Consider the following 27,547-nt stretch of genomic DNA (forward strand, 5'->3'; position numbering starts at 1 on the left):
AAAGCAAATGAGAACTGACAGCTACGGACATCATACAAACACAGGGAAATTAGACAACAGGCTCCTGAACTCATGAAGAAATTCCAGAGAAAGATTAAAAGTATTGTAGAACAAATGAAAGGAAGGAAGGAAGGAAGGAAGGAAGGAAGGAAGGAAGGAAGGAAGGAAGGAAGGAAGGAAGGAAGGGAGGGCAAGAACATGAGAGTATATGGGATACAGGAACACAGTTACAAAGCAGAGTGAGCTGATTGTGCAGAGCCCTCCAACAACCACACTTGCAGCAAGCGGCAAGTAGCAAGCAGGTGAGGTCACCACACTGGTACTCACAGCATCCAGCCGAGATGAACTGCTAACACAGCTAGAGCTTTCACTTTGGCATTCTGGGCAGAGTCTCCTTAGAGATGAACCTCCGGCTTCCAGTTCCTGCCTTAGCTGGCATTTTATACCATGGGATAAACAACTCTAACCTCTGCTGGAAACGGTTTTTCTCCTGACTGTTCTCAAAGGTGCAGTGCTTACAAACCCCTTAGGCTGTTGGCTATACTCTTTCCCCTTGTCATAGAGTCAGGAGACCAGCCTGCCCCAGGACAAGGAGTCTTGGGAGACACTTGAGAACATCTGGGGATGGAGAGATGGCTCAGTTGTTAAAAAGCATTTGTTGACACGCAGTAGTGGGGCATGCCTTTAATCCCAGCACTTGGGAGGCAGAGGCAGCCGGATTTCTGAGTTCGAGGCCAGCCTGGTCTACAGAGTGAGTTCCAGGACACCCAGGGCTACACAGAGAAACCCTGTCTCGAAAAACTCAAAGAAAAAATATTAATAAAATAAAAATAAAAAATTTTTAAAAAGCACTTCTTGTTCTTGTAAAGAACCGGGTTTGATTCTCAGCATGTAAATGGTGACTCACCATCATATGCAACTCCAGTTGGAGATCCAACACCCTCTTCTGGCCTCTTTGAGAACTAGGCACACATATGATACACATATATGCATGAGGCACACATATGGTACACATATATACATGAGGAAAAAACATTCACACACACAAATAAATCTTTCTGAGCTGAACAGAACACTCACAATACAAAATAAATAAATCTTTCTGAACTAGACTGAACAAAAGCAAATAAATCTTCCTTTAAAAAAGAGAGAATGGGCCGGGCGTTGGTGGCGCACGCCTTTAATCCCAGCACTTGGGAGGCAGAGGCAGGCGGATTTCTGAGTTCGAGGCCAGCCTGTTCTACAGAGTGAGTTCCAGGACAGCCAGGGCTACACAGAGAAACCCTGTCTCGAAAAAAAAAAAAAAAAAAGAAAGAAAGAAAGAAGGAAAGAAGGAAAGAAAGAAAGAAAGAAAGAAACAACCAAACTAAAAAAGAGAGAATGGAGCCGGGCAGTGGTGGCGCACGCCTTTAATCCTAGCACTTGAGAGGCAGAGGCAGGTGGATTTCTGAGTTCGAGGCCAGCCTGGTCTACAGACTGAGTTCCAGGACAGCCAGGACTACACAGAGAAACCCTGTCTGGAAAAACCAAAAAAAAAAAAAGAGAGAGAGAGAGAGAAAAAGAGAGAATGGAATAAAATAGAATTAAATTATTAACAGAATGAAGGGCTGGATAGAACTGTTGTTCCCTTGCAGACAGCCTGGGTTTGATACCACCACCTATATAGCAGTATACTCTCATCCCTAACTCCAGCTCCAAGGGACCGAATGACATATTCTGGCTCCCACAGGCACTGAACTAGCAGCAAAATATCCATATATATAAACTTTAAACAACTGGTATTAAACACTGGAGGATGTCAAGGAACACAAAAACCAAACTACAAGGTAATAATTAAGAAGTCTTACTACAACACCCCAAAGAACACTACTAAGAAAAAAATGAAAATTTTATTTTTAGCTTGGCCTAAAGACACAGGCCTGTGATCTCAGCTACTTGGATTGCTGAGGCATGAAGACCAGATGTTCTAGGCCGGCTTGAGCTACAGAGCGGTCAAGATGCGCATGTGTAACTTAGTGAGACCCTGTCACAAAATTAAAAGTAAGAAGAGGGCCGGGATGTAGCTTTGTGGTAGGGTACTTGCTGAGCATGTACAAGACCTAAGTTCAATCACCATCACCAACCACACACACACACACACACACACACACACACACACACTCCAGAAACAAAAAAGCAGCAGCTGGGAAGGGAAAGGAAAAGGTGCTTCCAGTGCACGTAGCAGAAAATAACTGACATGAAGGAAAAATAAATCCCCATAAATCATATGAAAATTACAAAATGCTTTATCAGAAAAATCAGAAAGTCACAAAACTGGTCTGTGTGTATGTGTGTGCGTACATGTGCGTGTGTGTAAGCTATTCAGAGCCATTGGCAGCCAGGGAGATTCACACCCCAAGCTGAGCAGGCTATGTTAAGCCTGGTGCTGTTTTTCCCAACAGCTCTGCTGAAGGAAGAAAAATTTGCAGAATCATTTCAGAGAGTGCCTGGCTAATTCCAGTAAATGTTAAAATGAGCAGCCCTGTGACTCAGGAAGCCACTTCTAACTATATAGACAATATATTCAGGCATGTTCACATAGCTTTTCGTAAAAGTCAAAATCAGAAATAGCCCATTGCTTTTCACAAAGGAAGGGGAAAAATAATCACGGAACATGCATACAATGGGCACATTATACTCTGGCTAAACTGGAAGAGCATAATATATAATACATAATATTAATTATATATACATAATATAATAATCACGGAACATGCATACAATGGGCACATTACATTCTGGTTAAATGGATGAGTATGCAAAATTAAATAGCCCTGAATGTATTAACATATGACATGTTTAAAACAGGACTGGCAATGTAGCTCAACTGGTAGCATGCTTGCAGAGCATGGAATGGAGCCCTGGGTTTGACCATAAGCCGTCCTGCAGAAGAAAGCACAGCCCACTTCCATACTCGGGCTCTAGGACCCTAGGGTCTATTCTAAGCAAGAGCCCCCTCCTAGCCCACCACACCAGCCATCAAGAGCTATGCTAAGACCCACAAATGGTGCCAGAGGGATCGTCACCTTCATCTGCTCAAGAGAGACAGGTTCCTTGGTGGATTAGCAGTTTAAACTCCAGAAAGACTTAGAACTAAACATAGTTAGTTCTACTTTTGGTTGTCAGCTTGAGTCTGTAATTAACTGAAATGGAAGCAGCTAGATACACCTCAGAGGGATTCTTTTCTTAATTTTATCATTTAAAGTAGGAAGACCCACTTCTAATCCAGTTCCTTAGAAGTGGAAGGATCCACCTTTAATCTGGGCCACGCCTTCTGCTGGCAGTCTAGACATGGGTGTGAATGAAGGAGCTTGTTCTTGCTCTCACTAGCAAGTCCACTCCTTCACTGGCATTAGAGCCTAATTCTTCACAATTCTAGTGTATACTGAGATATCCAGCCTTGTGGACTGAACAACTACTAAATTCTTGAGCCTTAGTAGACAGCCATTGTTGGACTAGCTGGATCACAGCATGGAAGCCATTCTAGCAAATCCTTTCTACATATAGACTTGTTCCAACACGTCTGTTCCTCTGAACAGTGGTTCTCAACCTGTGCGTCATGACCCACATAGGGGTCATATATAGATAGTCTACATATCAGATATTTATATTATGATTCAAAACAGTAAGAAAATTATGAAGTAGCAACAAAGTCATTTTATGGTTGGGGGGCACCACAACATGAGGAACTGTATTAAAAAGTCATAACATTAGAAAAGTTGAGAACCACTACCATAGAGAACCCTGACTAATACAAAAACATTTATGAAAAATCAATCCTTCTGTGGTAATACTTGAGTTATGACTAAGAAAAATTATCAGAACACAGGCTACTGTACTGTGGTATGTACATGTATACACACACACACACACACACACACACACACGGGAGGTGGGAGGAAGCACAGACAGGCAGACGGACAAAGACAGAGACAGGCAGAAAGAAACACAATAAAGACAAATAAAGGACTATGAACTTTGACCGCCGACCTCTGCTTTCCCAGGAGCTCTTACAGTAGGCTCTCATCACCACAGTGCTTCCTGTAATCAGCATTTTAAAATAATTATTTTTGTTTGTATTTAATATCTTATTTATACAAAAAAATAATGGACACTAAAGCTAGACAGTAATGGTGTGCAGACTCACAAAGAATGAACTAGCAAGAGCTTGAAAACAGAAGGCTGAGTGGCAGCTAACTCCACAGGCAAGTGAAGTTATAACAGAACTGGACATAAGTTAAGTCAGCCCATTTGGCAACAACCTAGCAAAATGTTGCTGCTGTCATCTTCACACACTTGTTTACATGTTCTGGGAACCTGTCCCATCAAAACAACCCAGAGTTAAGAAGTGCCAAAGGGGGTCATCAGCGGCTCACAATCCATGACCCAATTTAGATCACAGAGTGGTCATTACAGACAGCAGCGGTCTATCCAAGTACATGTGGGACACAGTGCTAAAGGCTGACACATGTACAGAATGATGTCTCCCATCATCCCAAAAGGAAGCCACTGCACATGAAGGTCATTTCTTGTGATTCTTTTTTTTTTTTCTTGGTTTTTCAAGACAGGGTTTCTCTGTGTAGCCCTGGCTGTCCTGGAACTCACTCTGTAGACCAGGCTGGCCTCAAACTCAGAAATCTGCCTGCCTCTGCCTCTCAAGTGCTGGGATTAAAGGTGTGTGCCACCACTGCCCAGCTATTTCTTGTTATTTTTGTTATTTTGTTATTTTTACAGAAACAACAAAAACAAACACTGGCATTTGCAGCAGTGTCACCAAGTTGGGTAGAGCACTGTGAGGCCCCCTGGGGGTGGGGGCACAAAGCTTCTTCAGGGGTGATGTAAATGTTCTACAATTAGACCATAACATACAACTCCACGCACATAAGCATCAGTTGACTGTATACTTCAGAAATGAAGGTGGCACGATATTTGCCTCAGTAAGCTTCAATTTTAAAAAAGAAAAGTTAAATGTAAATTTTTACCTCATTTATGAAACATACAGGAACTCAGCATACACTCAAACAGTGTTCAACTGTAGGCAATTATTTCCATACCATAACACCTCTGTATATGCAGCTACAGCAAGACACAGGGGCGTGCCAAGGACATGGAAACGAAAAAGCACAGCCCAGATGGCCCAGACAGGTCGACACAGTCCAGGCAATGGGTACACTCACGGACACAGGGACACACAGTGCAGACATGTAGACACATGTGTAGACACAGGGCCTCCCACAGACATGACATCAGGTCCCTGGTGAACTATGGCACCCATGGTGGGAAGCCCTCCCAGGAACAGAGGCATGGAGGGACAGGCTCACCTCCAGTCTTGAGTCCCAGCTGGATGTCCAGGACCACAAACCCACAAATCATGAGTTGGCAAAACAGCTGACTGACCAGCACCTGTCAGCAGCTACATCTGGGGCCCTAAGCTAGTGGGAGATGGAGAGGGAAACAGAGAGGGGGATGTAGAGGGGGAGGGGGAGGGAGAGGGGAGGGAAAGGGTTAGCTGCTCTCAAGATCTGCAGCTCTCGTCGTTTGAGTGCAACCACACCATCAGGAATGCCAGAGATGACTGAAAACTGATGTCCTCGGGCTCCATACACCCGGGAACACCTTGGCCGGCCCTGCATACCCTCTCTGCTTCTTTCTGCCCCATCCACCTACACTGGCTCCTCAGGGCACTGGTAACAAGCGTGGGGGTGTGCATAAAACTCACAATACCCAGTAGTCCCAAGCCTATGTACATATTTTTGGAGTTATCTGGAGACAGTCATCCAAACCATGAGGATGTCACTGAGTCTGCACAGTCTCCACCTAGAAGGCACTGCAAGCCTCGCTCAGCTCCAAGACTGTCTCTCAGAACAGCCTTGCCAGTGTGAGGTTAAGGGTCCTCTGAGCAGAACTAGCAGCTCTATGTTGAAGCTCCCATTCCATAAAGTCCCAATAAGGGAGCAACATAGGTTAACTGTGTGTCTCTAGCTGCCAGGACAAGACAGCAGTACTATGCTCTCCCAACATTGCTACAGGCAGCCCTCTGACACTTAGAAACATCTAAGTTTGAGTAATAGATTAGCAGTGTGTGCGTGTGCGTGTGCGTGTGCGTGTGCGTGTGCGTGTGTGTGTGTGTGTGTGTGCGCGAGCACGTCTAGAGAAAAAGGAAATCTATCTCTCATGGGCCACCACTCCTGCAATGGAGATTTAAGAAGAGTCTCTGTCCCTGATAAGGGGTAAGACTAGAGGCATCTATTCATCCACTAGGCTAGCTAAGGATACCTCTCCACTCATACCCTCGGCTCAGGGAGGAACTTAAAGTTTTAGGCTCCTGTGACCAGAATCTAGAAGGTCTAAGGGGCAGCAATTTGAGTCACTTAGCCTGTCTGCTTGCCCAGACTATCTGCATATCATCCTTTATCCCTGACACAGAGGTCATAGAGAAGTGCCATGCCTGTGCTGGGATTCCCATGAGACACTACTCAGATGTGCCCAGCTGTATCGGCACTTAGTGGCAGGGTCAAACATCCGTGTCCCTGCAACCTACTCCAAAGCTCAGGGCACTCTACTTGGGAAGGGCAGCCTGCATCACATACCCCAGCTCTGGCTTATCCAGGGCAAAGAGAGCATCTCAGCAGGGCAGGCCCAGGGAGGCAGCCTGCAGGCAGTAGCAGAGGCATCATTATCCAGGACTGCTTTGTCATTCACTTTCCAGGTGCTGGTGTCACCAAAGAAGCTGCTTCTGGTTTCCATAGAGACAGACTGAGTCTTAACCAAAGATGCTTGGGCTTTCTCCCAGCCTCCAGGCCTCATCCCCACCCCAAGAAGACAAGAGCAGACCCAGGGTTCCCTCCCTGTCCTGTAGTACAAACCCAGGCTTTGCAATAAGCCTAGAAGATGTCAGGTAGGATGGAGAGCAGACCCTGAAAACATCCCCAACAGCAGATAATTATGGGCTGCCCACACTCCTGTTACGGCTAATTACTGCCGGCTCTTGCATCATCAATGCCTCAACTAGATGATAATTCCTGTCTGGATACCATTAAGCTAACGGTTATTAGAATCCAATATAAACAGGTACCCATTACGGAGTCAAGGATTTGACTCAGGATACAACTCAAGATGAGAATATTATAAGTTTTTAATGTTTTAAGTTATGTTTTAAGTTTTAATTATTGTGCCTAAGAGATCCATGAAACAGAAATGTGTCTAACCTGTAAGGCCCGTGCCTAAGGACAGAAACTCCTGGGATGCTGGAAGCTGCTGTTTAGGCGACATAACAAGCCACATGGTCTCACTCCCTAAACAAGTTTATTTGACCTAAATACACTGGATGTGCTTGATCACATGTAGGTGGGAGGTATGTGGGCAGGAAAGACGTCAGGATGCACGCTTGCCCCTGATTGGACCTGTTGGGAAACATGATGGCCCTATGGTTTTGGCTTTTTAAGCCACTGCAAAGCATGACTTGTCACCATTTCCTAGGACCCCAGAATGATCCCTACCAGACCCCATCATCCTGGCTAGTATTTAATTAAAGCTTGTTTCAAAATTGGCTCAAAAATTATAGAACTGGTCTTTCTCTTGTGATTCTCGGGTTTAACAGGCTGAAACTACTCAAAGATAAAATGTCTGAAAAATAGAAAAACACATAAACCAGCAGAGTGAAGATGCTGAACAAACTCTAAACAGGACAGACTCACAGACCGTCCAAGCAAGACACAGGACAGGAACCCTCCGGAAAACTAAGAACAAAAGTCTTAAGGTAGACAGACACACACCCTGATGATGACAGGAAGCAGAGCCCGGGTTTCCCATCACAAATCACACAGGACAGCAGGAACCACACAGTTTAGAGGCAGAAAGAAAACTGCCAGCTGAGAAAATCCCCTTCAGGACATCCTCTAACGAGCAAAGAGTAAATTTCCTTCTCCCTTTGAATTCTGTGAAATCTAGCTGATGACTGGAGAAAAGTCAGCTTTCGTAGATGTCATTCTAAATATATACAGAAGAAATACTTAAAGCAATTATAGAATTTCTCCTCCTATAAACTAATAAAACACCCTCAGGAGACTGGGGCAAGTTTTGCATCCACAAATGCACCACTTTAAGAAACCACTACAAAACTATATAACAAACACACACACACACAAAAACCAAAAAACAAACAAACAAAAAAAAACAACTGTAGAGACGAATGTGGTGGCATATGACATTAATCCCAGCACTTGGGAGGCAGAGGCAGGCACATCTCTAAATTCCAGGACAGACTGCTCTACAGAGTAAGTTCCAGGACAGCCAGGGCTACACAGAGGAACCCCATCTCAAAAAGGAAAAAAAGGCCAATAAAAGGTGCGTGGGCTGGAAAGATGTTTAAGACCACTGGTTGTTCTTCCAGCTGACTCTGGTTCGACTCCCATGTGCAGCTCATGACTGTCTGTAACTCTAGTTTCAGGAGATATGACACCCTCTTCTGTATTCTGTAGGCACTGCATGAACATGCTGCACAGACACACATGCAGGCAAAAATACCCATACACATAAAAAACTTTAAATAATTCAGGTGGTGGTGGCGCACGCCTTTAATCCCAGCACTTGGGAGGCAGAGGCAGGCGGATTTCTGAGTTCGAGGCCAGCCTGGTCTACAGAGTGAGTTCCAGGACAGCCAGGGCTACACAGAGAAACCCTGTCTCAAAAAAACTTAAAAAAAATTTAAATAAATGAAAACTTTTAAAAATACTGTAGATAAATCAAAATAGAATCCTAAAAATATGTTTAAGTAATACAATAAAGGCAAAAATACAGTTTGATTAAACAAAAAAAAAATCAGCTGATTTAAATCCTACCATACCAGTATTATATCAAGTAGATATGGTCTGAATAAAACAGAAAAACAGTAAGCTGGAAGAGAGATCTACAAACTCCAAGTGAGAATTAAAACCTTCAGTGCTACTCTCTAAACAATTAAAAAGGCAAAGAGAAAATTAATATTTTCTAGAATAATGCAGCTAACAGAAGTGTTAAGGAACATTCTACATGGCATTATATACAGTCTTTCCAAGTGTCTACAGGAAAATGAAATAACATAAAGCAAATTTGTCCAAAAAATTCTTAACACAGTTTTAAAACTGAAATCAGACAAATGTCCTTTCGGACCATAACAGTGGAGATGATAAGATTCTGGGAAATCTCCCCGTACTTGGAAACTAGGCACACCTCTGAGCAATGCTGAGTCCCAGTAGGAACCCAATGCAAACTTAGTAACACAGAGAACTGAGTTAAACTGGCAGTACATTGAACGGAAGTGGAAACGGACAAACGGACAGCACTGAGAACATAAATACATACATTGAAAAGGATAAACCATCTCAAGTTGCCAGGCTAAGTTCTCATTGAAAAGACTGAGAAAAAAAGTAAAAGAAACTTAAAGAAAACAGATAGAAGGAAAAAACGTGAGAGCAGAAGGTTTTCAAAACTTACGAGAAGAAAATTAGAGTTGACTTTTGGAAGAGATTATTTAACTAAAATTGATGAACCTCTAGCAACAGTGGCAAACAACCGGAAAGGTGAGAGGCCGGGTAGAGGCCTCATGAGACTTCAGACCACACCCACAGCTACGACTCACCCAGTATGAGACAGACAACCTCAATATCCCCCGGGACAACTGAATGTTGAATTTTTAAACTCCTCAAAAGAATAAATCTCCAGTATTAGAGATAGATTCACTCCAGAATTCAACTGAACTGTCATTTTGATGTAGTGACTTCTAGAAAAGAAAATTTTCCAAATTTAATTTATAAGGCTTGTATCTATGAGCAAACCCCACAGTACATAACCTTTCTTTATTTTTTAAAAGACAGAGTTCCAGTGAGATAGCTCAGTGGGTAAAGTCTCTTGCTGCCAAACCTGGTGACAGGTTCAATCCCCAGGACTCACATGGTCAGAGAGAACCAACTTCTATAGGCTATATGCACAGCCACGTACATACATACAGTATTTAAATTTTTTAAAGAAAAACACAAAATAAAGGTTCTAATGCTTTGGCAGCTGCTGAGTCATAGCCCATGAACTGAGTCTCTGTATAGTCTGCTAATTCTTGTCTGTTTATTTATTAAAACAGCCATTGAACTCAGGGTCTCATACACAATATGAGAGACTCTATCTCAAAGCTTCACCCTCAGCTCAGGTCTAGTTGAAGTATTTGACACCAAATGTCCATGATCATGTCATCAGAAAGCACAATCAAACAACGATTTCAACACATCATAGGCAATCCACTGCCTGTGAGGACAGGTAAATGAAAATAATGACAGCCCCAAATGCCAGCAGTCGGAGGTTCTGCACACTGCAGTGGATTAAAGTTCTTTAAAAATCCCTAAACATGGGGCCATAATATAGCCTGGTTACTACATTCTTTAGTGACACACACAGACACACAGACATACACAGAGGTACACAGACACATACACACAGAGATACACACAGACACATACACACCAGGTACACATACACACACACAGAAACTGTATATAAAAACATATGGAAACTCTCCACAGGGAGATGGTTAGACAAACTGGCCTCCTTGATCTGTACTTTACTGCACTTCAGACAGTTTTTATAAACCATGTCCATCAAGTGTACTGAGCCACTTCAACAACATTTTCTTGCTTTTGTCTTTTGCCACAACTTAGTAACTACTGCAGTATTCCAAACGTTCTTACTAATTTGCTATAGTGTTGCATGATTTTAATGGGAAGATACAAAATCATCTATTCAGGGCACCGTAGGAGGAGCTAGGGTGGGAGGAGTAAGAAAAGGAAGAGGAGGAGCTAGGGAGAGCAGAGATGTAGGAGGAGGAAGAGCCACGCAGGTATGGAGAGCAGTCGAGGGTAACAACTTAAATTTAGATTAGCTAATTGGGAAACAACTCTAATTGTATGAATTGTATGGGCATATTGTTATTTATATGTTATACAAACATATAAAGCCTTTGATTAATATTTAAGCATTCGAGTCTCATTTTTCTACCGGCCCATGTGGATGGCAATGCCCAGCCTTGAGGAGATAGCATGGAAGATTGGCAGAGCCATCTTCCACGATGGTATCTCATGAATGGCAGGGCTTGTGTTTCTGGCTGGCCATTTCTAGCTGCAGCATGCACGTGGCCTCTGGACTCAGAACATGGCGGCTGAGCTAGGCAGAGCCACCGCAGCTTAGATAGTAAGCTTGACCAACAGCCTTATTAAACATTTACTTCAACAGGGCACCAACAAACCAAAAAAAAAAAAGGTGCTTCTAAGTCCAGCCTGATGAATTTTGCATTTACTGGGGTTGCCTACAGGAGTGTGGGAACTCAGAGAAGGCTACAGCATCAGGTACATGCCCTTGGCAACCGATGGACAGCTCTACTATGAACAGCAGAGGGGAGGAAAGGCACCCTACAATCCTCCCTCCAACCCTCAGAAGGCAAAGGACCAACATAGCTCTCTTCTGAGGGCCTCAGGTAAGTCATCACACACACTTGCTATCAAAATGACCACAGTACCGCTCAGCCCAAAAGACACAGCCCTGTATGTGTAAGCTGATCGCTGACACTTTCACTGTGCTTGATTGGGAGTAACATTCATGGTGAGACATGTAGTTCCACACACAGGACAAGGAACTTAAGAAGTGTTATGATATGATCGATTCACTAATCAGCAAATTCCCCATCTTGCCTCTCACCTTGGGCCTCTCTAATCTGAGACACAGCAATATTAAAATTAACAGTGACCCAACAATGACCTCAGAGTGTCAGAGTGAAAAGAAGAATGGTGCATCTCTTGCCTTCAATTGGAAATTAGGAATGATGAAGCTTAGGGAGGAAGATATGTCAGAGGCAGAGACAGGCTAAATGGTCTCTCAATCCAAACAGCCAAGTTGTAAATCAAAAGCACATTCTGGAAGTCTAATAATCATACATGTAAGGAAAAGCTATCAGCCTACTGCTGACAAGGACAAAGTGCTAGTGGTCTGTAGAAATCAACGAGCCACCAGAGCTGCTCAAACCTACACCTAATTCAGAGCAGACTCCAGCCTCCCTAAGCCCAAGGCGGGAACACAAACACAAACACAAACGGAAGCAGCAGGTGCTGAGTAACCACAAAAGCAAGCAACTTGGGAGGCCCCGCTGAGGGAGGACCTGCTGCTCCATAAAACAGAGCTGAACTGACCACACACCTGTTCACGGTATTCCTTACTGACCACAGGGCCAGCTGTGGAGGCTTACTGCTCAGAGACAAAGATTCTGTCAAATATTGCATCCACTGACAACATACCTGGTAGCCTAAAGAGCTGTGATGCAGATTTTAAATGAGATGGATATTGTTTTCCAGCCTGCTAACACAACAGCCATTCTGTAACTCACAAATTAAGTAATTATTCCACCACAGATACTCTTCTGATAAATCTGAGGAAACAGACATTAAGACTTCTGAGACTCACTGTGCTAAGTGGCAGGAGCACTGGTAACTCAGGGTGGGTCTACTGAGACACAGACACAGGCTGGAAGATGTTACCCTTCATGGGGAATCTGAGGGCAGACGTGCAGCTGTGGAGTGATGTAGCAAGAGACCTAGAGTTAGAAACGGGGCCTGAAGACTCTCTGAATCACTGTCACCTCAGGATTGAACCTGAATAGACACCAAGCTGCTTCTTACAAACCGATGTACAAAGTCATTTCCTAAGGTGGCGAGTTGTGACCTGAGGCTGTTTCCTGCTCCTGGTGAAACGGTGGACACTGTTGACTACAAACGGTTTGCACTCCACAGCATCACATGAACTCGTTGGTAGAGCAAAGGCAACTTAAGAGGACTAACCTCAATTCTGAAAGAAGTTCCAGCATGAACAGCATGCTATCAAACAGCACTGCAGACTGAAGAGAAGTACGGGAAAAGAAGACTTTGTTATAAGGCCAACTTCACTGTTGTCTTAGAAAACCACCAGGCACCACTTTCTTCCTCAGCTTCCACCAACAAAAAGATCTCAACAAAAGGCGCAATGATTTAAGCACGAGTACACTTAATATAGCAGATACAGTGTACGTCTTTTCTATGCATTATAGCAATAAGAAGTCCTGACCTGCTTTACTGCAAAATGTACTTCATTGTAGTTGCTTAGAACCAGACCACAACATCTTTGAGGCATGCCTGAATTTAGCAATAAAAGAAGCAAATGCCCACTGTCACATCATCTGCAAAGGATTGTGCTCAGTGGAGAAGAAAAAGCCCTGAAGGTGTATACCGCTCATGTAATAGTGTTGAAACAACAGAATCACAGAAATACAGGAAGCATTAGCGGCTGCCAGTCGTGGGGCTGGGGTGAGGATGTAGTACGTCTGCAGAGCTACAAAAGGGCGCCATGAAGGCTCCCCGTGGAATGGGAAGCTCTGCGTCTTAGCTGTGGTGCTGTATTGTATTTGTGAGGCGTTCTCACTGGGAACACTGGGTAAGGATGCAATGCTCCCTCTATACTACTTATTATGATAAATCTACACTTAGTTCACAATTAAAACTTTACCTTTTTTAAAAAAGTGGTGTTACTCTTCAGAGCTCACAGTGCCCAACCCTTTGATCTTGCCTGGTCCACAGGACCACATCCCTTGTTCTTCTGGCCCTTATCCTACCAGCGTGTACCAGTTAAGTCTGGTGAGTCTGTGGAAACTCACATGTCAACCATTCCTGGTTAGAACCTCTGGCCCCTCCTGTCTGCCCATCTGTAGACAAGAGCCAACCCCCCTCCCTCTGTACTGATTAGGGCTGTAAGCAGAACAGGAAGCTAGCTCTGGGCTCCTACATACCAGGAAGCAATACTACTTCCTGAGCTAGGGTCTGAGACAGATGCTGAGAAAAACTGGAACCAGGGACTACACCTTAGACAACACACAACCCTTAGACCATACACCCCAAGGATCTTCTCTCCTTCCCATCCTCAGCCCCTTCTAGGTTCAGTGGCTCACCGGAGGGAAATAAAAACATGCATCAGGAGAGGCCTGGAGCAGGCGCTAACGAAGCACTCAATAGTGCTTACCTAGGGCCTCAAGGCACTAGAAGATCAGGCTAGCTCAAGATACCAGGGGTCACATACCACATATCATGGGGTCTAGGCCCCTGAACTTAGATATGCATCCTGCTCCCACCCTCCAGAACAGATAAGAGTACTGTTGAGTCAAAGCTGCCTAGCCTATGTGTGGCTTTGTTATATCTGCTGTGCATTCACATGCATGTACACACGCATGCACGTATGCACACAGCTCTGGTGGCACAGTGAAGGTGAGAGTTGGAACTTCAGCCAGCACTAGAGAAGAGAAGGTGGTGATATAACTCAAGCCCCACTCCACATGGACTACAGCACTGCCTCCTCAGGCAGCCAGGGGCACATAATCCTTCCCAAAGGGTTTCCAGGCTCTGAGAAACCCAGAGATGGTCTCTATCCAGAATGAACCCTACGACAGGCCTATTGGCTTTGGTGTGATAGCAGTGAGGGAGGAAAGCAACCAGAGATTAAGTATCACAGGTTAACCACAAGAATAGCTATGTGGCCTGCAAGGAATCTGTCCTAGAAACATCTGGTTGGCTATACTGCAAAAATGGGAAAACAGGTGATGTTACACACAGGATGGACAGCAGCCCGGGAAGGAGCCTCTCTCTACAGCAGCAGGGATGGAAGGCCAAGAAATGGGAAGCTCCTGATATTGCCATCAAAGAATCCAGGCTGAGGAGGAGGCCGCCTGCCCCCCTGCTCTCTGTCCAGGGACTAGCTCCAAGCCTAGTAACAGGGAGAAGCCATTAGCTTCTCACCTCAGTGTGAATCCCAGCTCTGGGCTCCAGTGTGAAGAGGGATGTTGAGCAGAAAGGAGTGAAGCTGGTGAGTTCACTAGACTTTGCTCACAAGTGCCACCCTCACTGGGGATGAACAAACTCCTGTGACATCTGTGGGAGTACAGCCACAGGATGCAGCACCAGCTACCTCAGGTTATAATATCACTGTCGTGGATACAGCACAGCACACCAGGGCTCCCATGCCAGAGCACCCATGCCTGAGCCTATCAAGGAAAAGCCAACCAGGTCAGGTTGATGGTAGTGAGCTCAAAAGGCAGAGACTACCATACAGAACTGGGATGTCTACTCAAGATGGAAACCTGGGGATTTACAAGGCCCCTCCCTCCTAAATGGTGACAACTAGTTTAGAGCCATCTCAAAATCCTGACCAGGCCTATACAGCCCAGTTTGGGAAAGGGTCTAAGGACCCTCAGTAAGGTACATGTTGCACCAGACCCTTACTCCTTTGTCTGACACCTGCTGGCCTTGTGTCAGGCCCTTGCTGGGTGCTGTATGCCCAGATCATAGCTCACAGTAAGTTTCCAGCACCCTAGGTCCATTCTGTGTCCCAATACAATTCCTTGTATTCTGTAGTCCCCTGCCAGCCTGGGCACCAATGGTGCTAGGTTTTACAAGTGCATATCCCCTTTCCCAAGAAGTTCCTCATCTCTGAGCGGTTGTGGCCAGGTGTGAGGGGATACGGTAAGACCATGCATGTCTCCTAGCTGACCACCCTGGATGCTGACTACCTAGAAACTTCTGGATCTCACTTTGAATAATCTGAGAGGCCTTGGAAGGTATGAGGAACAGGGCAGGGCATGCGTCCTAAGGCCTAGAATTCCTTCTTACAGGTGAGCTATTGGAAGGTGGCTACTGGGGATAAGGTATCCTCTCCACCTTAAGTCAGTGGTTAGGGGACTTGAGGAGCACTTCCCACCACGCACCTGTGGTCTAGCCCAGAGACAGGTAAGCCTTGCACAGCTGCTGGGCAGCATACAGCCTAAGGGCACACAGCCTAGCTCATGCCCCAGTGCTGGGCAGTATCCAGCCTTAAGGGCACACGGCCTAACTCATGCCCCATTCATCAGGAAGATCCTGCTCAGCTTTCATATAAGGCAGGTTTTAGAATTCGTTTTTCCTAGGAGCTGTCCTTAACCTAGAAACACATAAGGACTCTTATTCCCTAGGAATAACTGACAGGGCCAGAGCTTGAAGCTATTTCAGCTAGGGGACTGTGGATCTCTACCTACCCAAGATCAGGGAAGAGCCTGAGCCCCTGAACACAAATCTGTGGAGACTGTCCCTGAGAAGGGCCTGTGTTCATGATCCAGAAGTGTCGAGTCCTGAAGCAAAGGAAGAAGCGGGGAGAGGGAAGGAGACAACAGAGTGAGCTAGGTCCTCTATAAATACCCACTTGCAGGGGTGTGTGCCAAGGCGGAAGGCTGGGTGCCACTCATCAGAGCAGGGCATCCCTGGGGCTTTATATAACACAGGGCTCTAGGGCTGTCCCAGGGAGTTGTGGCCAGTGAGAGGCCATTATCAAGACAGGGGTCTGCCAACTTCGATATGCATACCAGTGCTGGACCCACACGTCACCTCCCTCATCCAGTGCCACATCTGCATGGCAGTCTTCATAGGGCTGCTCAGGAGCAGAGGCCTTGTCTCGCTGTATAGGGGGCTTCCCTATGTCCTAGGTCTGGCAAGTTCTCAGATGCCACAGGACCCCTGAGTATCCACTAAAGTCGTGTAGATACTACCTGGAGGACATTAAACCTGATCTCAAAAGATAGGAATCAAAGGTCCATCCTCCATGTAGCTAAACAGACTACCTCTCAGAACTGAATCCTAATCCTAACTGCTCCAGCCACACTTAGGGGCAGCAGATAGTCAGATCCCTAGATGTAGGAAGGAAGTGAGTCAAGTGAACCTCAACTTGACCAGCACCAGAAGCCATGCCTCCATACCGCAGAGCACAGGAGAAATACTGGGAAGCTAGACAACAGCCCCTGTGTGGACCTGCTAGACACACACTCACTGTCATGTCACTCTCTTGTACCCTGCTCAGCTATGTCTTGGGTCTCTTGGTGGCAGGCACATCATTCCCTAAGCACTGTCTCCTTGCCCGGTGGCAGATGTTCACAGTGCTCATCCATTTGTTCTGTCCCTAACTTCCTTGTGCCTTCCCAGCCTAGGAGGAGCACCTTCCCAGCCTAGGAGGAGCACCTCCCAAATCAAGCTCCATTCTTGTGCCCTAAAGGCCATTAGATATCAGTGGCTTAGCCCTAAGTTCAGAGTCTGTGGTGGCCATGCCTGCCTCTAAACTCACTGTCCACCTTCCCTCCCGATGAGGCGGCCCACACTCCTCCTCTTCCCATAGGAGATGAGTCCAGAGAGAGGAGCCTGAGCTCTAATTACATGTCCTGGAAACGAATCTCGGCTTAATTTGAAGTAAAATGAGACGCTGTGGTTGGAAATGCTCCCCAGGGATCCACCTGCCTGAGCCAAGATTTGTTTCTTTGTGTCTCCACAGGCCATAACGGGAAGGGACAAGAGCAGGCTAGGCCACAATGGAGGAGCAGCACCCCTGGTGCTGTGGGTTTAAGTCCTCGGCCAGAGACCAGGGCTTTCTCGATCCTGAAGAAAGGGTGCAGTGATAGGGGTGAGACAAGGCAGAAGTATGACGGGCACCACAGGAAGCTCAGGGAACACGGCAGCCTAGACAAGTGGGTGTCAGGCTTGAAAGACACCAGCGGCTCCTGTAGACTCTGCCTCTCAGTATGTCTCTTGAATGCTTTAAGCCCTGGCTCTTTAGCATCTACCTGGACGGAGGCTGTCTCCAGTATGCTCACTCTCAACTGTCTGCTTTCCTTCCTGAGCCCAGTAACAGCCCAACTTGATTGTCCTGCACCCAGACCACAGACAGCCTTTGTCCCTACATCCTCTTCCCTGACATTCACCGAAACTGTCTCTCCAAGACCTCCTGACACTGTGACAGACAGTACTCTGCATTCAGCTACTTTGTGCTTCCCTTTCTCCAAGGGCAAACGGACAGTTTGTTTTATGTATCCAGACAAACATGGCCTGTAGAAGGGCAAGAATCTAATTGGTCACCTCTGTGTCCCAAGAGACCTAAACAGTTGGGAAGGCAACAGCAAATACCTTCCAGGTGACCAAGCAAGGTGATGGCAGACAGTGAAGGAGAAGGCCTGAGAGGGACAGGCTGGGGGTACAGGGCTGGGAAGCTCGAGTGGCCCCCTAATTCGCTTGCTCTCCCTCTCGCAGCCCCCCATCTTTGCTCTGCCCTACATCCATCTCCTACATCTGTCTCCTGTATCTTGCCCCTCATCTTCACACATATTAGCTGATGCTCTTGCTTCCAGATTCGGTGGGAACAGTCTGTGAAGTCACCTCTGCCCACTTCAGCACTCCACCTTCAGCCCCCAGACACTCATTTCCATTGGACAGACCAATATATTGACCTGGACATGTCTTCACTCAAACTCTAGGGTTGGCCTTGTCCAACTGCATCAGTTTCTCCTGGACCTTCCCACCAGTGTTCAGGTAGACTGTAAGCAGCCCAATGCGCCACTCTGAGCCTCCATCCCCTGACCACATCAACCAACTTTATCTGTCTCTCCTGTCTTACTCTAAAACACCCTAAGCAATGAGCATTACTGTTACTAACAGGCTCCACCACAAGGCCCCCACGCCTAGCAGGCTCACTCCTCCACACCTGGTGCACTGCAGTTCATACCACATACTTCCCTACAACATCAGCTTTGCGGTGCAGAACACACTCTTTCTGAATCCCCAGCTGCACACAAGTGCTCCCCTAGATTTCCATCACCTCCTTGCCCAGGCAGCACATAGCTGTGGCACCGGGGTACAGTCCAAGATGGCTTCTCTTGTCCCTGGGGATCCTGTCAGCTGTCTGTTACACTCTTGGTCAGGACATCAGTCACAGCTCTTCCCAGACACCAAGTAGCTTCTACCCTTAAGCCTTGCGGCTCACTCACGCCCTCCCAAACCTGAAGCCTCCTCTGACTGCCTACACAAAGCTTGTCCTGTGTGCTCCTTACTCACTTCCCCACCAAGACCACGGTTATTCATTCCTTCCTGGACACATTGAGTTTGTCCATGCCAAGAAGCACTGTGACCTAGCCAGGATGCAGACCTGCTCTGGCTACGGTCTGGGAGGTGGGAGCCCAGAGCTGCAGCATCTCTAAGCACTATCCAGGTATGAGATTCCATATACTGATGAGAACTAGGCTGGGCAAGATGCCGGGCCTCTGCTCACAGGAAGGGGCTCAGTAGTTCTGTTTCTGTGCTCATACCATCTGGCAAAGACTGAGTGTGTGAGTGAGCAATGCTGATAACGGATTAATGAAGAGTGTCAGCAGAAGGAAGATCAAATGTGCAGGGAGATGAACAGCTAACGGGAGGACATAATACGGACAGGCACGGGGTGAACAGGCTGAACAGTAGCAGGACACAGCGTTCAGGTGCTCTCTGGCTGAGCTGGGATGGTGGCTCTTTCTGTCCTCTTCCAACTAGGGCCCCAACACAGCAATTCTGGACCCTGCTCATCCTATAAGCAGAAAAAAGTGTCCTTGGAAAAGAAGGTGGACATGGAAGCCTGCCCCTGTCCTTCCAATCAGCTGTAGGACCAGGAAGGGAACCAGTCTCCTGGTACTAAGGCAGAGCCCATAATAAAATATTTAGGGCCTTGTCCCACCCCACCAAGGGACAAGAGTCTGGGTGGTAATCCATAGGCTGGTCCAATGAGGAGCAGGACTCCTAACTGAGGGGCCAGACTTTCTGAGAACAGGCCAGCCTCAATGCCTGGAAACTTCCAACATCTCTGATAATCCCCAGTCCCAGAGGCATCCCTTTGACCTATATAAGACCCAAAACCAGATCCTATCTATGCCCCAAGAGCAGCCAGCGCCCAGCATACCCAGCTGATCACAGCCCGTGCAACATATACACTGGTGCAGATAACAGGACACCTGAGAGGACAGCAAGGAAGATAGCAGCAGGCACCAGCCTCGGCTTCTCTGTGGGTCTGGGGGTAGAGGCACAACTCCCTAACCAACTACTGCCCAGGCAAACTCTCAACATTGCTCACAAACTCTACCAACATTAGGAGAAGAGAGACCCCTGCTGGCCACTGGGGATATGCCTGGCTTCACTAAGCAAGAGGCCAGGGTGCTGTCTGCCTTTCCTTCTGGGCCTCTAGCCTTCTACGCACCAATTAAACAAAGCTTAATTAAAACAACAAAATAACAAGAAAGTGCCACACCTCCACATATACCCTGCCATAGGGACCTCAGCTCAGGAGGGTTAGAGACGGGTTCTTCCCTGGGTTTCCCACCAAGACCTCCCACAAACACAGGCATATCCGGGTCCCTGTGAATCTGTAGCCTACAGGAGCATCCGTGCAGCTCCTGGTTTGGCTCTGGTCCTGCATGTAGGCCTCCATGAGACATACATCACCCTTCCACCTGGGGGGTTCCCCAAAACTTGGCACTGTCTCAAGGAATTCAATGCAAAGGGAGAAGCCTCGAACCAGGACACCAGAGCCAGCTTTCTTGCAAATACAGAACGCAGAGAGGCAGAGGGTAGAGGGCAGAGGGTACTGGGCAGAGAAATGGAACACGAGGCTAAGATGAGATGGGTGACCTGGGAGAGTGAAAGAGGCAGAAAGGGGAGAAGAGAAGAGAAGACTGTTGTGTAAGAAGCAGAGAAGGAGATCAACAGAAAATGGAAAAGGGGATCCCAGACCAGGGTGAAACAGTCCTGCCTTCCTTTTGGGGGCCCTAACATCAAGCATTCACGGGAATGTTAGCATTCCTGTCTGAAACTACCCAGCATGAACTGTGTTCCCCATCCCCAGTCCTCTTGCATGTTCAGGACAATCCTATAGGTCCTATAGGCAAGGGTTGCATGAGGAACTCTGGTATCCCTCCTGGTCTCCTATCTTCAGACAGCCTAAACCTGGGTAGAAGATTCAAGTAGCAGGGTCCAGCATCCCTTGTCAGCCTCTCCTCTCAACATTCATTAGTTTGGCCACCACACACTACACCTTCCTAGATGCCAGCCCTAACTCAGGCTCAGGGGACACTCTGAAAAATAAGATGCCATCTTGTCTTCAGGGACATGATCTCAAGGGAAGAGAGCTGTAAACAGCTGTAATTACTCCTGGATGCCCTGGGTAGTAACCCTGGATGTGGGGAACACCCAACCCACAGGGGCCACACTGTTCACCAACCCCAAGTGACTCTTAGGTCATCAGTGGAAAGCAAGTCTCCACAAAACTACAGAGGGCTTTCGATGAATGCATGTCAACACATGCCTGCTTTGGAATGAGCAATCCACAGAAGTGTGCAAAGATTACCATCATATGGGAGGCACCGAGGCCACCAACATACTAAACTCCCTGGGCATACCAGACAGTTCTAGGGAACAAACGTCTCTGCCCCGTCCTCAGCATTACAAACACCATCCTCACAGCAGAAGCAACAGTGCAGACAGAGAGCAGACCCCACATGTCTCTGTGCACCTTACTGAAGAGCCCCAAGGTCATTACCTGACTTCCTTTATTCCTTAAAAACTGGGACCCATGGTAGCTGAGGCCCCAGACCTAGGCTTCCCAGTCACCTCTTTCCTACTTTCCAACTGTCCAGCCCCTCCTCACACACACCAGGCCTCCATGGAGGTCAGTGGTCAGTGCAGATGGAAGCACACCAACTCACATGTAAAAAGAGCTTTCACCTATCGTGGGATGGCTCCCTGTGTCCCAGTCTGGGCACTCAGTCTCCAAGCACAAAGCCCGAGGGAAGATGATACTGCATCCCTAGCTAGACATGATAGAGCCTCTGGGGAAGCCACGGGCTCTATGTGAACAGCCATCATCCCAGCCACACTCTCTGTCCACAGCACAGTGGCTGCCCAGCCCTCAACCTCCACCAGAACAACAGAAGAAAGATGAACAGCACACATCCACTGGGCAGATAAATCAGCTGAGGTGGCTTGGGGACAGTCCACACACTGGCTTCCTGAGCTCCTGGGCAGTGGGGAGTTTTATTTTGGTCATTATAAGGAAGTACTGATCTAAGGAAGCAGTGGGCATACACTATGACTAAACACACTGGGGACACAGGGACTGGAGAGATGGGCCAGCAGTTAAGAGCACCTGCTGCTCCAGCAGAGAGCCCTGGTTCAGTTTCCAGCACACACATGGTAACTCCAGTTCTAGGGGCCCTCACGTCCTCTTCTGACCTCTGAGGGCCCCAGGCACATGTGGCATACATACGCATATGCAAGCAAAAGCATTCACTCATTAAATAAATCTAAAACCAAGAACATTACCAGGACAAGAACCAGGAACATGTACTCAGCATCATGCAGTGGGATAGCACAGAGATATGGGGCTAACTCCTCAGCTGTTAACATCCCAGCTAACTCCTCAGACAGGAAGTGGCTCAGACTCCACATGTTCCTCCAAGATCACAGATGGATAAAAGCCTTCCTCAAAGAAGCCCCTCACTTGTCAGTCACCCCATCCACAGTGCCCAATGTCCACCTTCCTTTTAGGGTCTGTAAGCAAGCTCTGCCAGATAGGCCACTAGGAGTGAGCCTATCGGGAACACATGTTACAAACACAAACACGGCCCTCACAGCAGAAGCTATGTTACTTGAGTGGGGAGAAGCGATCCCATTTACCCAGGAGTCAGAGCACTGGGTCTCAACGCAAACGTTTCTGCTGCCTCCACCTCACAACAGGGCAACACACATGCAAGTGCACTCAGCCTTGGCCCACCTACCCCGTGAGGACCACCACGAAGTCCATGACATTCCAGCCGTTCCGAAGGTAGGAGCCCTTGTGGAAAACGAAGCCCAGGGCTATGATCTTGATGCCTGCCTCGAAGCAAAAGATCCCGATGAAGTAAGGCTCCGTGTCATCCTGAGGAAGAGCACAGGACACTGTTTACCTCTGTCCTCTCAAAACAGCAGCTTGGCAGCAGTTCCTCTGTCTGATGACCATACCTACTACCCCAAGACCCCCTAAAGACTTCCCCAGCATACAATGCTCCCACTAGCCTGAGTGTGCTCATCTGATATGGCTCAGCATATGACCTGTCATTTGTTGGCATGGCACAAGTGTCCTGATCATGTCTAGGAGTCCTTAGGCCTCTACTCTGTTAACCCAGCTTCTGCTCCACTCACAGACCACACAGGACCATCCTGCTGGAATCTTGGGGCAGACTTTACTGAAGGAGATTTTAAAAAGGTAGTGACGATGCTCTTTGGGGATGCCTGTAAATCAAATCCTTGTATTAACTATAGCAACCCTTCCTATACAACGAAGTCTTCTCCATCCTAAGAGCACAAAGACAGAGAGGGAGTAACAGGGCAGAGACCACAGGTAAACCCAGCAACCATCTCCATCCGGCCACTAAGCCAGGTTACCCAGAAAGCTTGGCATCCTTAAGACTTTGCTTGGGGACTCATTCACACATGCAATACACATAGACAAGCAGAACATGCAAACTCTGACAGGGAAAAAGAGAAAGGAAAATCTCCAGCATTAGGATGCTATAGTGACGGTATCTGTGGAGATCAGAGGGCAGGCATGAGGCTAGGAGGTAGTTGCAACCCCAGGAACCCAGATGAGCCTTATCAAAGGTTTGGCAACAAAGGCTTCTAGGGCTAGACTCTAAAGAAAGATTATTGTTGGAGAAAACAATGGGACAAAGGAATGAAGGTAGAGACTCTAGCAAGATCCCTAAGTCTGCTTCTTAGCCAAAGCCTGCAGGATGTGATGTTGGGGAGAAGGATGTTACATGACCACACAGTAGGAGCACCGTGTGCAAAGGGAGGAGAGCAGAGAGCCTGAGGGAGCTGGACAAGGAGGGTCAGCATGACTCGGTTGCTATTCTCTAGAGCGGCAGCTTTAAACGGAGGAAGCACCCAGTCTCCAGAGTCCACTAGCACAAGCCTTGGCCCCGAGGACTGGCTCCAGCAAAAACTGCTTCTCAGACCTACTATGCCCCATGGAGAAAGACTGGCTGTGTGGCCTAGTGGTCCAAAGAGCTGCCAGATGAGACAGAGCCACTAACTTCTTTAGCGGAAGCCTTTCTCCAAGAAGTCTGGCCCTTGAGGCCCCCATGCCTTGCCAACACTTTAGCTTACCCTTTATCTCTTGTCCACAAGAAGCCAGGCCCCAAGACTGGGTAATGGCCGCCCATGGCCCTGAAGTTTGGAACAGGAGGTGGCTATGAGTAGGAGTGAGTATCTGAGAGGAAGCTCCATCTGAAGGGGTTCTGAGCTACATCATGGGCAGCCGAGCATCCATGATGGCCTAGTGCTCCCGTCCTGCCTCCTAATGTTGACTCATTGACAAGAATGAGGCTCCTGGAGTTTAAATGGAAGAGTCTTATTCCTCAAGGGGAGGGGCTGCTGACACCAAAGGAGGAGCTGACTTCAGAAAGTCTTCACAGGAGGTCAGAAAAGAGAAGGGCCACCAGCAAGAAAGCCCCACCCTGGGTTCTTCTACCCAGCTCCTACAAGCCAGGCCCGTGACTGAGGCTGATGGGGGGTGGAAGATGGGTATGCCAATGGCTTGGGTGCCACTGGACTGCAAGCTCAAGGCTTGGGCAGCTATAGAAAAAAAGTTAGTATGAAGCAGAGTCCCCAGAGTCCCCGGAGATGAGGAAGCCCACCCCAAGCGAGGCTGGAGACACTAAGGAGTCCTAACACCACTCAACCCTACCTGCTACCTCGGCAGTAGTTTCAGTTTCCAAACCCATCTCTCTCTTGTTCATCCTAATAGCCCCTGAGCAGTGGGCCTACAAGCAAGACTGGGGTTAGCAGACAGCGTTCTGGCTCGCCAGGATAGGTCCAAAACAGGCATATACCCTGTGCTCTCCCAAGAGTTGACCACTAAAATTACATCTCCCCATTCCCACCATCACCAAAACCAAGCAAACTTGATAAACTAACACAGGTACTCAGAAAACTGAACACCGGACTGGTCCATAAAAGGATGCCCACGTTCATGACCTCCTTGCACTGACCTCGGTCTATCCTGTGACTCTCTTGGCCATACCTGCCAGAGTTCCCTAGAGACTTGGTCACTACCTGCGGCTTGGCATCAGTGATACTCAACCTGATGAAACTCCAAGTTCACTGTTTTCTGACCTCTGGAATAGGTGCTTACCACAAGGATATAAGCACAGAGGAACACAGGCCCTACTGGGCATGCCCACAAGTGCCCAAGAACCATTTCTTACCCTCTACCTTGAAATGTGACTGGACACACACTCCTTCCCAGCCTACACTCCAATCCCATTCAGCCTTCTTGTGTCCTCCAGGAAGGTCCTCAACGCCAAGGAGCCATCCTAGATATCCTCTTAGTTGGTTCTTCTTGATGGCCGCCTACTCATAGTCATCCACTCTTCCAAACTACAGGAGAGTGGGAAAAGAGGCCACACCGCTATGCCAGGTCTCACAGTCACACCAAGCACATGCTAAGCCCAGGCAAAGGGGCAGCAGGAAAGGGCTGTGGCTGCTCATGTGGCCTCACCTGTGAAGTGCTGTTACCCCTCACATCTCCAGAGACCAGAAAGCTGGCCTCCATTCCTGCCTCTTGCTACAGAAGAGTCATAATCCCAGCAGTATGGCCCCTGACCCCCAAAGTGGACACCACTGGGTTCTAGGAAACTCTTGGCAGGACACTAGAAGAAAATACGAATTCAGAACACTTGGGAAGAAGTACTTCCTTAGGGAGCATGGTGGAAAAGGTGGTCAGCTGGCCACAGGACTACCCATAAAGCCTGACACTCTTGTTCTCTTCAAGAGAAATGGCCCTCTCTCATTCTAGGTGTAGAAATCAAGGCCAGCAAGTGCCCAAGCAAGCCATCTGGGGAGCAGGGGTAGCTAAAGAGACAAGACAAACCAGCTAGTGATTCCTGGTCTTTCATCAGGTTCAATTGGCCACCCCAGCTTCCTGGCACTGGAGGCGGAGTCAAAGGACCCTCAGATGAAGGATAGTACCCTGTCTAGCTCAGGCTCATCAGACAACCTGACACTACCCCCACCTTTCAGGCCCCAGACCCTCAGCCAGCACTCACCAGTCGCTCAGACATGGGAGTCTTGTCCCCATCAGGGAGGTGCTGCTCCAGGGCCAGAACAATGCAGTTGGCGATGATGGTGGCCAGGATCATGTATTCGAAGGGCGTGTGTGGGTTAAGGATTGGCTAGGAGGCGCTACGGAGGTAGTGAAGAATAGGACAGCGCAGTGCAGCAGCTGAGTACTGCTGGCCGACACCCACCTTCCCTCGGATCAGGGCTAGTCTTCCCAGCTCCCCGCCCTAGTTTTGGGGGCAGCCAAGAGGCGGAGCCTCTGCAGTTGCCCAGCCCCTCGTTACTTCTGTCGCCATCAGCACCACGGACAGCTGCCTGGCCTGGCAAGCCAGCACCTGGGGAAACCCTCCTATCGCCCCCCAAAGCAGTAGAAGCGGACCCTGCGCAGGCGCACACCCTACCTAAAGACAGCCACAAGTAACTACACCCGCACGTGAACATAATGTACTAAGAATGCCTACCACACGCACGCGCAGCACCGGCTCGTGGATGTCCGCACACAAACGCAGGCACTTGCAGTCAGCACGCGCACAGACCTGCAAACCACACACACCTGCATAGACTCAGATTCACCCTCCCTTGTCCTCCAGGCCAGCCGCACGCTGTGTGCCCCAAGCTGGTTGCTCAAGACCAAGTGCATGAAGGGATAAGTCTCAGGTCAGAAGGGGCTCCGCCCAGAGTGCACCTGGTCCGTCGTGGCCTCCACGACCACACACGCGCACACCCAAACCACGCACACACGCACTCGGAGACCGCCCCAGAAGCCCCGCCCCGCTCCTCCTCGCTGTGCCGTGGGGTCCGCGACGCGTCTCTCCCAGGTCGCACCCCCTCCCAGCACCAGAAAGATGGCCACTGGGCGCCGCCGCCCAGGCCCCAGCCGCCCCTCCCAGACCCGCCGCGCGAACACCGACGTCGTCCTGGCCCCTGACCTCCGCCAGTTCCCGCCCGGCCAGGCCCCCGTAGGATATGGCCATTCGGTGATGCGCTTGGCGTATTTGCGGACGACGTTGTCCTCGCTGAAGACGAAGAGCGAGCGGTTGACGGTGAAGCAGTTCTGCTTGACTGGGATGGGGTTGTACAGGGCCATAGTCCGTGCGCGCTGCGCAATGGACTGCTTGTACAGGACCCGCTGGCCCGGCGGCAGACCCCCTTGGCCCGGGCCACCCGCCCCGCCGGCCCCGCCGCCCCGAGCCCGCTCCCCGCCGCCGGTGCCCCCATAGCGGCCGCCCAGCTCGTCCCCGAAGCGGACCATGACTCCTGGGAGCCGCGAGCATCCCCGGCTCCACGGCCTGGCACCGAGGGCGCGGCGCGCCAGGGGCTCCTAGCCCAGCCGCAGCGAGCTGCCTGGACCTCGCCCGCCAGCTGCTACCGCACCCGAGCCGCGGCCCCACGCCACGCCCTATAAGGGGTCGGTCACGCGGCCGAGCCTAGCCAATCCGCGTCAGTCCCACCCCCGAACCCCACAGACCCCGCCCCCGCGTCCGCCCCCGTCGGAGTCCGCGGCGGTC

At 48.6% G+C, this 27,547-nt stretch overlaps 1 protein-coding gene across 3 annotated transcripts in view; it reads right to left on the reverse strand.

Moving 5' to 3' along the window:
• Cacna1b (calcium voltage-gated channel subunit alpha1 B) overlaps window positions 1-27,291 on the reverse strand; it is a 164,839-nt gene extending 137,548 nt beyond the window's left edge. For all 3 annotated transcript variants that reach the window (XM_028772872.1, XM_028772871.1, XM_028772870.1), the window contains exons 1-3: window positions 27,008-27,291; window positions 26,027-26,132; window positions 22,718-22,857 (exon numbers count right to left, since the gene is read on the reverse strand). In XM_028772872.1, the coding sequence (XP_028628705.1) occupies window positions 22,718-22,857; window positions 26,027-26,132; window positions 27,008-27,291 (530 nt within the window). The remainder of the gene's footprint in view (window positions 1-22,717; window positions 22,858-26,026; window positions 26,133-27,007) is intronic.
• Between the last annotated feature and the right edge of the window lie 256 nt (window positions 27,292-27,547).

Source organism: Grammomys surdaster, unplaced genomic scaffold (assembly GCF_004785775.1).
Source record: "Grammomys surdaster isolate TR1022 unplaced genomic scaffold, NIH_TR_1.0 219, whole genome shotgun sequence".
NCBI classification, from domain to species: Eukaryota; Metazoa; Chordata; class Mammalia; order Rodentia; family Muridae; genus Grammomys; species Grammomys surdaster.